The sequence below is a fragment of the Monodon monoceros genome, unplaced genomic scaffold, assembly GCF_005190385.1.
Source record: "Monodon monoceros isolate NGI ecotype Baffin Bay Population unplaced genomic scaffold, NGI_Narwhal_1 Super_Scaffold_3, whole genome shotgun sequence".
Classification (NCBI taxonomy): Eukaryota; Metazoa; Chordata; class Mammalia; order Artiodactyla; family Monodontidae; genus Monodon; species Monodon monoceros.
This window is the reverse complement of record NW_021703780.1, coordinates 69,822,224-69,835,096: the sequence shown is the minus strand read 5'-3', so window position 1 is coordinate 69,835,096 and position 12,873 is coordinate 69,822,224. Positions and strand designations below refer to the sequence as shown.

The 12,873-nt window shown below is 40.2% G+C and overlaps 1 protein-coding gene across 2 annotated transcripts in view; it reads left to right on the top strand.

The window, feature by feature from the left end:
- ERC2 (ELKS/RAB6-interacting/CAST family member 2) overlaps positions 1 to 12,873 on the top strand; it is a 961,347-nt gene that overhangs the window by 416,118 nt on the left and 532,356 nt on the right. For both annotated transcript variants that reach the window (XR_003796722.1, XM_029242971.1), the window contains exon 8: positions 9,581 to 9,718. Coding sequence is in view for 1 of the 2 variants with exons in the window: in XM_029242971.1 (XP_029098804.1) it covers positions 9,581 to 9,718 (138 nt within the window). In the remaining variant the exon portion in view is untranslated. The remainder of the gene's footprint in view (positions 1 to 9,580; positions 9,719 to 12,873) is intronic.

Sequence of the window (12,873 nt, the reverse complement as noted above, 5' to 3'; positions counted from 1 at the left end):
TTAACTACATTTGTATAAGCTAACAATGAATATGTGGAAGCTAAAATTAGAAACATAATACCATTTATAATAACTCCAAAGAAACTGAAATACTTAGATATGAACTTACCAAAACATGTACAGGTTCTGCATGCTGAAATTAACAAAATGTTAATGAAAAAAATGAAAGAAGACCTAAACAAAGGAGATATGCACTGTATTCATGGTTTGAAAGACTCAACATAGTAAAGGTGTCAATTCTCCCAAAACTGAGCTGTAGGTTTAATGAAATTTCTATCAAATTTCCATCAAGGGTTTTTATTGAAGTAGACAAGCTTATTATAAAAAATTTTCGGAAAGACACAAGCTCTAGATTAACTAAAGCATTCTTTGAAAAAAAGAATAAGGTAGGAGATACCACTTTACTGGCATTAACTCTTACAGTGTAAGTACAATAATCAAGACAGTGTTGTATTATTGGAGAGACAGAGACATAAATCAGTGGAACAGAACAGAGAACCCAGAAATACACCCACACAAATACGCTTAACTGATATTTTGCAAAGATGCAAAAACATTTCAGTGAAGGAAGGATAGCCTTTTTTTAAACAAATTTGCCGGATCAACTGAACATCCGTAGACAATAAAAATGAACATTAACCTAAATCTCACACCTTATGCAAAATTAACTCAAAGTAGATCGTGGACTTAAATGTGAAACATAAAACTATAAATTTGTGAGAAAAACTATAGGATAAAATCTTCAGAATGTAGGGCTAGGTAGCAAGTTCGTAGAATTGATATTAAAGGCATGAACTATAGAAAGAAAGGGTAATAAATTGGCCTTTCTGTTCTGTGAAAGCAAGCATAAGTGGTGCCGCCACTCTGGAAAACAGTTTGGCAGTTTCTTGTACAGCTAAATTACAACTCTCATAAGACCCAGCATTTGTACTCGGGCAGCATTTATCCCAGTGAAAAGAAAACTTATGTTGATGGAAAAAACTAGTGCATGAATGTTTATAGTTGCCTATTTGTAGTAGCTAAAAACTGGAAAAAAATCCAACATCCTTAGATAGGTGAATGGTTAACCAAGCTGATGTATCCATACCATGGAATACTAGTTAGCAATAAAAAGAATAGATTATTGGTAAACATTACAACTTGGCTGGATCTCCAAAGAATCATACTGCGTGAAAAAAAGCCAATGCCAAAAGACCATACTTTCAGGGATAATTTCTATAGTATATGGTCACCTTATCTTTGATAAAGGAGGCAAGAATATACAATGGAGAAAAGACAGCCTCTTCAGTAAGTGGTGCTGGGAAAACTGGACAGCTACATGTAAAAGAATGAAATTAGAACACTCCCTAACACCATACACAAAAATAAACTTCAAATGGATTAAAGACTTAAATGTAAGGCCAGACACTATAAAACTCTTAGAGGAAAACATAGGCAGAACATTATATGACACAAATCACAGCAAGATCCTTTTTGACCCACCTCCTAGAGAAATGGAAATAAAAACAAAAATAAACAAATGGGACCTAATGAAACTTAGAAGCTTTTACACAGCAAAGGAAACCATAAACAAGATGAAAAGATAGCCCTCAGAATGGGAGAAGATATTTGCAAATGAAGCAACTGACAAAGGATTAATCTACAAAATTTATACGTAGCTCATGGAGCTCAATATTCAAAAAAAACCCAATCCAAAAATGGGCAGAAGACCTAAATAGACATTTCTCCAAAGAAGACATACACATTGCCAATAAACACATGAAGGGATGCTCAACATCACTAATCATTAGAGAAATGCAAATCAAACCTACAATGAGGTATCACCTCACACTGGTCAGAATGGCCATCATCCAAAAATCTACAAACAATAAATGCTGGAGAGGGTGTGGAGAAAAGGGAACCCTCTTGTACTGTTGGTAGGAATATAAATTGATACAGCCACTGTGGAGAACAGTATGGAGGTTCCTTAAAAAACTACAAATAGAACTACCATACGACCCAGCAATCCCACTACTGGGCATATACCCTGAGCAAACCATAATTCAAAAAGAGTCATGTACCACAATATTAATTGCAGCTCTATTTACAATAGCCAGGACATGGAAGCAACCTAAGTGTCCTTCGACAGATGAATGGATAAAGAAGATGTGGCACATATATACAATGGAATATTACTCAGCCATGAAAAGAAATGGAATTTAGTTATTTGTAGTGAGGTGGATGGACCTAGAGATTGTCATACAGAGTGAAGTAGGTCAGAAAGAGAGAAGCGAATACTGTATGCTAGCACATATATATGGAATCTAAAAAACAAAAAAGGTTCTGAAGAACCTAAGGGCAGGACAGGAATAAAGACGCAGACATAGAGAATGGACTTGAGGACACTGGGAGGGGGAAGGGTAAGCTGGGATGAAGTGAGAGAGTGGCATGGACATATATACACTCCCAAATGTAAAATAGATAGCTAGTGGGAAGCAGCCACATAGCACAGGGAGATCAGCTCGGTGCTCTGTGACCACCTAGAGGGGTGGGATGGGGGGGTGGGCGGGAGATGCAAGAAGGAGGAGATATGGGGATATATGTATATGTATAGCTGATTCACTTTGTTATAAAGCAGAAACTAACACACCATTTGTAAAGAAGTTATACTCCAATAAAGATGTTAAAAAAAAAAAAAAGAAAAAAATTCATATGGAATCTCAAAGGACCCTGAATAGCCAAAACAGTCTTGAAAATGAAGAGTGAAGCTGGAAGAAATCACACTTTCTGATTTCAAAACTTACTGCAAAGTTATTATATGCAAAACAGTGTAGTACTGGCATAAACACAAACCATGAATGGAGAGTCCAGAAGTAAACCCTCACGTATATGGTCCAATGATTTTTGACAGGGGTGCCAGGACCATTCAGTGGGGAAAGGAGTCTTTTCAACAAATGGTACTGGGAAAAAACTGGATGTCCATATGCAAAAGAATGAAGTTGGACTTTTACCTGACACCATATACAAAAAATTAACTCAAAATGGATCAAAGACCTACATGTAAGACCTAAAACTCTTAGAAGAAAATATGGACCAAAAGCATCACAACATTGGATTGGCAGTGATGTCTTGATTATAACACCAAAGGCACAGGCAATGAAAGAAAAAAATAAGCAAATTGGATTTCATGAAAAAATTTAAAAATTGTGCATCCAAAGACAATATCAGCGGAGTGAAAAGGCAACCCATAGAATGGGAGAAAATACTTGTAAATTATGTATCTGATAAGGAAATAATATGCAGAATATAGAGAGAAAGTCTGAAACTCAACAACAAAAATCAAACAACTTGATTTAAAAATTAGCAAAGGACTTGGAGAGACATTTTAAAGAAATACAGATGGCCAATTAAAAGATCACACAACATCATTAATCACTGGGGAAATACAAATCAAAACTACAATTATATATACAAATCAAAACTACAATTAGATACTATCTCACACCTGTTAGGATGGCGACAATCAAAAACAAACCAGAAAGTAGTAAATGGTGGGCAGGATGTGGGAAAATTGAAACCCTTATATACTGTAGGTGAGAATGTAAAGTGGTACATTCTCATACTGTGGAAAACAGTATGGTGGTTCCTCAAAAAATTAAAAGTAGAACAACCATATGATCCAGCAACTCTGATTCTGGGCATATAACCAAAAGAATTGAAAACGGGGTCTCAAAGAGGTATTTGTACATTCATGTTCATAGCAGCATTTTTCACAATAGCTAAAATGTGTAATCAACCTATGTATCCATCAGCAGATGAATGGATAAGCAAAATGTGGTATATACATACAGTGGAATGTTATTCAGTATTACAAAAGGAAGGAAATCCTGATGTATGCTCTGGATGAACCTTGAGGACATTATTCTAAGTGAAATAAGCCAATTACACAAAAACCACTGTATGATTCTACTTATATCAGGTACTCAGAGTACTCAGAATTGTAGATGCAGAAAGTAGAATGGTGGTTGCCAGAGGCTGGGGGTAGGGGGAATGGAAAGTTATCATTTAATGGGTATTTTCAGTTTTATAAGATGGAGTTTTAGAGGTGGTCGATGGTGTTGGTTGTACGACATTATGAAGGTGTTAAATACTACACTGCTACTGAAGTATACGCTTAAAAATGGGTTAGATGGCAAATTCTTTATGTGTTTTACCACAATAAAAAAAAGAAAAGGTATTTCTGAAGCATTATGAGAGATTTGCAGGCCTGTAAATTCATGTTTCCCAAACTACCTGTTTCTTTTATAAAATATCTAATTTGTCATGGAACAATATGTGGTCCTGCTGTGCATGATCATTGTGAAGTTCTGGCCACATGTGACTCATGTGTTCAGAAATATCTCAATTTGTCTATACACTGCTCACGGTGACAAGTCCATCAGTCTTGTTCTTGGTGTGATACATAGGCACTCCCGATTTTTGTAGTTATCTTATAGACTGGCAACAAAGAGTTGCATGGACCACATTTGGACAAGTGTCTAAGTCAAATCTTAGCTTTATAGGCGTTAGGAACTTGAGAGAGAGAGACAGTTGGGAGAAATTGTTTCAGGATGGTTCAGTTTCCAGGTTTGGGAGCTAACAACCATGCTCTCCCTAGGTGTGTAGATATGGGTTCTTTTTCTTTCTTTTTTTTTTTTGGCTACCCATATTTTGAACTCTCTTCTGATCTTATGAAGGACCTTTCCTGATGGAAGGTGAAAATGTCAACACTTGGTTTCTCAGCCTCCTTTGCAGCTGTGCTGTGTACCCGACCCTGGCTCTGCTCATTAGATGTAGCTGCCCCAGAGTTGCTGGAATTTTGAGAATGTGATGTGCGCTCTGCTGCAGAGACTGTAAGGTCGAGGCCATGGCGCTGCACAGCTACAGGGCTAGTGGTGGTGTTCAGTGGTCCATGGCAGCTGGGTTTGTGCTGTAAATCTCAGTTTCTGGTATTCTGCAGCTGGGGCAACAGGGTCTGCACTAGACCAGTCGCATCAAAACTGTGGGCATTGTTCTGGGTTATTTTCCCCAACCCTGGTTCTCCAGTGTTGCTGGTGGTTTGTGAATCCTCCTCCTCTTCTGCTTAAACCAGACTGCGTTGTTTATGTTGATTCAGCTGAAAAGTTTGACTGATACCCTAGATTTGGATAACAGAAACTACAGAGAAATGTGATATGGAGAAAAGAAAAAAATTTTTTTTAAGTAACTAAATTTCAGAACTCTATAAAGAAAACAGACAAAAAGATACCTTTGGGTAATATTTGAAAGCATAAAGATGCTTCAGCATGTTTTAGGTACTCTGGCTAAATATGGAGCTTCTCCATGCTTTTTCTTCTTTGTAGGATCTAAGAACTGAAGGGACTCAGCTATCACATGCTCTGGTCTCTTCCTTTCATACAAGACACTCTCTTTAGGGTTCCTTCCATTGTTCTTTCATTCATTTAATAAGTGAATATGTGATATTGCCAACACAGTTGGGTGCTATGGCCAGAAATACAACAGTGAGTATGACAGAATTCTTGTCTTGACGGAACTCACAGCCACATTGTAAAGAGACAAGTAAAGAGGTGATTTGAAAAGTGTGTGAAAAGTAGGAGACTTAGCCTGGGCCAGAGTGGGTGTTGTGGACAGAGAAGGCTTCCCGGAGGAGGTGAGGAATATGTTGATATCTAAATATGTGAGTAGGACTAGGGTAAAAAATTGGGATGAGAAGAATCTCCCAAGCAGAAGAAACGAATAGGCAAAGATGGAGAGGCTATGAGAAAGCCTGGTCCTGGGAGATAGCAGGAGTGGTTTGGCAAGGCTGGGGATAGTGGAGGACCAGGTGAGCCTTCCTGTGAAGGGTCTCATGTATGATGTCAGGGAGTTTGGGCTTTATCTGGAGGCAGTGGGGGAGCAGTTGAGGAGTTCTAAGAAAGGAAGTCATTCAGTCAGATCTGCATTATAGGAAGGATACTTGTGCTGCAGTTTTGGAGACCAGATGGGAGGTGAGCAAATGTGGAGTAAAGGAGGCTGCTGCTGTTTAGTCAGTGACAACTCTCCCACTGAGGGCTGCATTTGTGTGAAAACTCACTAAACAACTCCCTCTGGGCATTGCCCCTTCTCAGGCTTGGCAGGCCTGGAGCTTCAGAAATCAGTCTGAAGCCATTAGGATTAGGGCAGCCTGGTGACCTCCAGGGCCTGAGCTCTCCCTGCCCCTGCCCCCTCTCCAGTGGTCTGCTCTGAGAGGTGCAGGTACCACTTCAGCAAAACTGGCTCCTTCTGAGTCTCCTTAGCTGTGATGAAAAGGCAGCTTAGTTCAACGGCAAGGACAACCCTGTGCTCAGGTCCATCTCTAGCCCTCTTCTGCTCAGGCCCATCTCTTATTTTATCAAGTCCCAGTGACCAGTGAGTTGACTATGTTGCTTAGGTGGATTCAGTTTTTTGCAGCATGTGGAATTTCTCACAAAATCCTCATTTTCCATCCCCAGTCCTAAACCCTGGTTTTCAATTTGCTTATTTTTCATTGCCTGCTATTTCAACCTAGTACAACCTCACCCTTTGAAGAAAAGTTTCTACTTTTTTTCTTGTAAATGTTGTTAATAATTTACAAACATTAGAAAGCTGCAAAATAATTTTTAAAAAGATACAGAATTTTACATTTGCCCCAGTCTCCTAAATTTAAAATTTTAAGAATTGAGTCCTCCTTGGAGTAAGAAAGGAATATTTCCTCTTAACAATGAGTCCTTTTAAAAAGCACAAACTTACTGTTCAAAACACATTTAAAGAGCCATTCTTATATTTTGTAGTTGGTCTTAAATATCTTTTATTCTGTCTGTTATGTTCAAGGAGAACAAGCTGGCAGATGCAGTAAAGTATAAAGAAGAAAAGTAAAATCATCATTCATACCACTGCCAAATAATACTTTAGTGAATTCCATATATATGTATTTTTGTTGTTGGTCTATGGTAGAATTTTCTCTTTTTACAAAGAAATATCATATGATTTTACATTCTACTCTTTTTCCTTCTCATTCTCCGATTTCTACTTAGTTATCAATTGTATGCAAACATGATTTTAAATACTTGCATGATGGTTTAAATTTTTATATACAAATATAAGCTAAAAATTACCCATAATTTTACCAACCAGATAATCTTGGTTGGCATTAAAAATGAATAAAACCCACATCGTTAGAAAATTCAAGCAGAGAACTACAGAAATGTTCAAAAAGGAGAAACAGAAGGCCTCTTCCACAGTTTTGTACCCTAGACCCTTTCCCCCAAAGTTAAACACTATTAAAATTTCTTGTGAATTTTTTCTCCAGAAAAAAATTTTATATTAATAGCTGTGTATATGTATCTATTTATAGGCTTATTTTTTATTTACACAAGAGGCTATATATTCCCCACCCTGGTCTGTACCTTGTCTTTATTAAGAATCATTCTTGGTGATCTTTGTGCAACGTTTTTAAAGTGGTGTATCCCTACCTCTATAAATGTCTCCAGTTCCAGCTCTGTTTTTCAATCTTGTCTGTGGTATAATTGGCTCTTCTGCTGAGTTCTTAGATGTGAGATAATAGCTGTGTCACTCCTGTGTCTCACCAGCCCACATTTCTCCAGCTCTTATCGCCTACCTAAGTATTCCTTGGACCACTGACCCTCAACATCCTTAATCTCCCCAGTAACTGAGGAGGCCCCAGGCAGTCTCACAGCAGTCTTCTTTAGCCTCTATTTGCAGCGCCCGAAGTCCCTTGAACTCAGTGATGCCACTACACCAGGGCTGATGCCCTGAGAGAAAGTCCCCTTTCTTCTGTCCAGGGCACTGTCTCCCAGGGTGAACACAGGGAACTTAATCAGTTTGCTTGGAGCCACCGTGGATTTGCACACGTGTGTACACAAATGTGGGTGTGAGTGTACTCAAAATAATAACACACACTCTCTCAAGAGTCAGTCCTCTCAGCTGCTGGCGTCTTCTGTATGATGACTGCATTCTGATGTGTAACCATCCATATGTTTGCTCACTCATATATTTGCTTATTGTATTGTGTAGCCCCATGAACACTTGTCCGGAACGGAGGAGCCTTTGTTCTGAGTGCAGATGTTACACCTTTTGAGTGCCTGTGTCTTGCGTGGACGGACACTGAATTCTTACAGGGGTAGCTGAATAGGAGTACAATGCATTTTGATGAAGGAGAAGATTAATTATTTCCCCAAACCAGGATGTCTGTCTCAAGGCAGAAAACATGTCTTATTAAAAAATACATTGGCAAAAAAAAAAGGAAGGAGAAGAAGGAAGGGGGAGGAGAAAGGGAAAAATAAAAGAAGGAAGGAAGGCGCAAAGGATGGTGGGAAGAATGGAAGGAGGAAATGTCCATCTGCATTAGGCCACATCTATTTTAATCATTGGAAAAATTAGCCACGTCCTCTGTCCTCAGATTAAGGGTCAGCGTCTTTGCATTCAGAGCTATTTTGATGCTGCTACTGCTGCCACCTCCACTGTCAACCCTCCTCCTTCTCATTATTGCTTCTACGCTTGTCGTTATTTGTATTGCCATTCCAGATTCATGCTACGTGAATCAAGTAATCTCCAAATTTGTTTGAGTCACACATTGTGAAACATGCATTTGGAATGATTTCCTGAGAAAGCCTGGGTGCAGAATACAAATATTTTGAATGGACTTATCTTAGAGTTGTACTGCTTTTTTTCCTTGTCAATTTAAAACCCTTAATATGAATAAATTGTTTGTACAGTGGGACTTTTTTTTAATCCTTAGATAAGAAATACATGGTTTGAAAGCAGAGAATAAAAACATGAATGATAATGTACGCAATGCCCAAGAGAAGGTCCTTGCTGTTGCTCCTGGGCAGGCGTTATAATCGGCTATTTGGTGTGTTTATTTCAGGCTGAAGATAGTAGATAAAAGTGGCTGGTGGGTTGCCAGCACATGACTTATTTGCCAGATGGCGTGTTTAGTACTTGTTACATTTGATTTATATCACAGGTTCTTCCCATTAACAGTCTACTGGTGATAACCTACTTGGCTTTTCATGTGGTTACTTGAAACAGCCACTTGACAACATTTGGCATATCACAAAGTTTAATACTGAATAAAGGAGTGAGTGAATGACTACATAGGTTCTGCCTTATACTGATACGGTGCTCAGTGCAGAATGAGCACCCAGTACGTGTCTGTTCATTGAATAAAGTAATCCTGAATATGTGTTTCTCTGATTCACTGCACCAAGATTAGGTTTATGGACTTGAGACTTAAAGGGCTGGTGAAAGAGGTAGAAATAGATAGAAATAATAGTGCTTACATGTCTGAAGGGCTTGCATTTGCATGGAGGGAGATATTCTGCTCGTCTGTATTGCCATTTAAACACGAAGTTGAATTACATGGAAGAAAGAAGGTCTCTTCAAAATGGCCTTGATTCTGAGTCAAAGTGTAACTTCATAATACTGACAATTTCCATAATCTTGGATCTTTTTTAATTTTTCTTTTTAGATAGGTCCACTTCAGGGACCTTGGCACTGAACATGTAATAAAATGTGCATTAAATATGGTGATCTTTACTTTCAGATTGAAAACTTGCAAGAACAACTTAAGGATAAAGACAAGCAACTGACCAATCTGAAAGACAGAGTGAAGTCCTTGCAGACTGATTCCAGTAATACGGATACTGCACTGGCGACGCTTGAGGAGGCTTTGTCAGAGAAGGTAAGCTTGGACTAAAAATTAGCGGGGGTATCAGGATTTAGGGAAACATGGTTGGGAGGAAACGATCCAAATGCATTTCAGTGAGCTTGTTTTTCTTCATGCACCCGCACTAAGCCTAGTCCCAGCTGGGCCTCCCACTCCCGTGCTCGCCCTTTGCAGTAGACTTGGCACGCTGAAGCCAAGGGTGTCTTTTTGAAATGCATACCTGGTCACATCACCCTTGGCCCTGATTAAAAACCTTCACTACCTTGTTATTGTTTTTAGGATGATAAAGACTGAAATCTTTAACCTCACCCATAGGGTCCGACCCTTCATCTGCTTTGGCTCTTACCTGACCAGCCACTTCTCTGCCTGCCTTACTTCCCTCCCCTCCCCTCCCCTCCCCTCCCCTCCTCTCCCCTCTTCTTCCCTCCCCCCTCTCCCTCCCTCCCTCCCTCCCTCCCTTCCTCCCTCCCTCCCTCCCTTCCTCCCTCCCATCTTTCCTTCCTTCCTCCTTTTCCAGCCTCATCCCCCATCTCTCTTCCCTCATTCTTTGTGCTCTAGGCATACTGGCCTTCTAGATTTCTTTTTTAATTTATTTATTTTTATTTTTGGCTGTATTGGGTCTTCGTTGCTGCACGCGGGCTTTCTCTAGTTGCGGCGAGCTGGGGCTAATCTCTGCTGCGGTGCTCAGGCTTCTCATTGCGGTGGCTTTTCTTGTTGCAGAGCATGGGCTCTAGGTGTGCGGGCTTCAGTAGTTGGGGCATGTGGGCTCAGTAGTTGTGGCTTGCAGGCTCTAGAGCGCAGGCTCAGTAGCTGTGGCGCACGGGCTTAGTTGCTCCACAGCATGTGGGATCTTCCCGGACTAGGGCTTGAACCCATGCCCCTTGCATTGGCAGGCGGATTCTCAACCACTGTGTCACCAGGGAAGCCCCGGCCTTCTAGGTTTTTAAGTGCACCATTGTTCCCTCCTGCCTCAGACACTTTGCACATGCTATTACTGAGCCTAGAATGTTCTTTACTCTCTGCAGACTTAATTTCTCTTCTTCAGAGAGCTCAGCTTCCTGAGAAGCTGTATTGCACAGTAGTCAAGAATGTGGACATGGGAGTCAGACTGCTTGGGTTCAAATCCTAGGTCTGACACTTACTACTTTGGGCAAGTTACTTAACCCCTCGCTTTCTCAGCTTTATCATTTGTAAAAGAGGAATAGTACCTACTTTAGTGGAATATGTTGAGAAGAAGATGCACTAATATATGGAAAGTATTGAGAATAACAGGTATAATAAGTTATAGCTGTTATTATCAGTCATTTTCTCAGGGAAGCCTCCTAGGTAAAATCCTCTCTTATGTTCTCATGAACACTGTGAATTTCCCAGAGCTCTTGTCACAATCTTAATTGTTCATTTATCTGTTTTAATGTGATTAATTGGTCTTCTCTGCTGGACTCCAAGCCTGAGCAACATACCCGTATATATGTGTTATTTGTGTGTGTTAGCTTACCTTCCCCCAGTGCCTAGCACAGTACCTGCATGGGGGAGTGCTCAGTGGGTGTTGATTGAGTGAGTCGCCACCATATGACAGGCACTGCTGTGGGGACTGGGGATCCAGTAGAGAAGAGAACGGGTGAAAATCCTAGCTCTCGTGGAGGTTAGATTCTAATGGGACTGAGGAGACACAGGCAATAATTAAGTAAGTAAAACACATGGGACTTCAGAGGGTAATCATTTCCATAGAAGAAAGCAAGAAGACGGCACAAGGAGTGCTGGGGTGAAATGACCAGGTAGAGGGTCTTACTGAGAAGGGAAAGTGAGGGATGAGCCATGAGCACTTCTGGAGGGAGAATGTACTAGAGGGGAGAGCAAGTGCAGAGTGGGAGGGGGAGGGGGGAAGAGTATCCCTTGAAGCCCCTGTGAGAAAGGATGAAAAATTTTGACTTTCACTCCAAAGGGGATAGGAAGCCATTTGGAGGGTTTTGTTCAGACTGACATTTAAAAGGATTACTTTGATTAAAAGAATGAACAAAATCTATTAGGCAAATAGGTCATCCTGATGTTTACCGATTTCTAAAATGATTTCTAGCGCATTTCATTCTAGCTAAGTTAGTTCATTCATTCTCTCGGCACTTCTGTAGGACTCGTACTGTGCAGAGTGTACGTAGTGTGCTCCGTCTTAGCTCTGCCACTAACTGGGTGACCTCGACAAATAACTCCCTCTCCCAGGGCCTCAAGTTTCCCATTTGTAGGATGGGAGAATTAGATTAAATAGCCCACTGGTTCCACAAGTCAGTGAATCTTAAAGAAGGCTTCTCTGACCTCTACTTCAGAATCACCAGGAGGAGTCTGTTGAAAATATAATTATTAGGCCCCATGTATATCTACTGAATCAGAACCTTGAGTAGTGCCTAGAAGTCTGCACTTTGGCAAGCTCCCTAGGTCATTGTGATACATACGCTAGTCTAAGAACCACTTCTCTATGCTAAAAATATAGAAGGTAAAAAAAGGAGCCATAATTCTATGCCTAGATAGTCTTAATTTTCTTATTAAAATTACAAGATTATAACTTTAACATTAAATTATAAATAAGAGACAAGATTTTATGTGGAAACATAAGAATAAATAAGATGGTTTTTCAGGAAAAATATTCTTTTTACAATTTTCAAGAATTTAGTATCAAATGTTTCGGTTTTTTTTGGCTGTGTTGGGTCTTCATTGTTGCGCATGGGCTTTTTCTAGTTGTGGCGAGCAGGCGCTACTCTTTGTTGTAGTGCGCGGGCTTCTCCCTGTGGTGGCTTCTCTTGTTGCAGAGCATGGGCTCTAGGCATGCAGGCTTCAGTAGTTGTGGTGTGCGGGCTCAGTAGTTGTGGCATGCGGGCTCCGTAGTTGTGACTTGCGGGCTCTAGAGCACAGGTTCAATAGTTGTGGAGCACGGGCTTAGTTGCTCCACAGCATGTGGGATCTTCTTGAACCAGGGCTCAAACCTGTGTCCCCTGCATTGGCAGGTGGATTCTTATCCACTGCGCCATCAGGGAAGTCCCTCAAAACTTTCTTGTCGTAATTTTGTTTGTAAAATTTGAATAAAGGAAGGTTGTTTCAAAAACTATTAATAATCATGTATCCCTTTTGCAGTTTTTGAGTGATACGATGTCAGTCCACTTGTACCCTTGATTTCTTTCTCC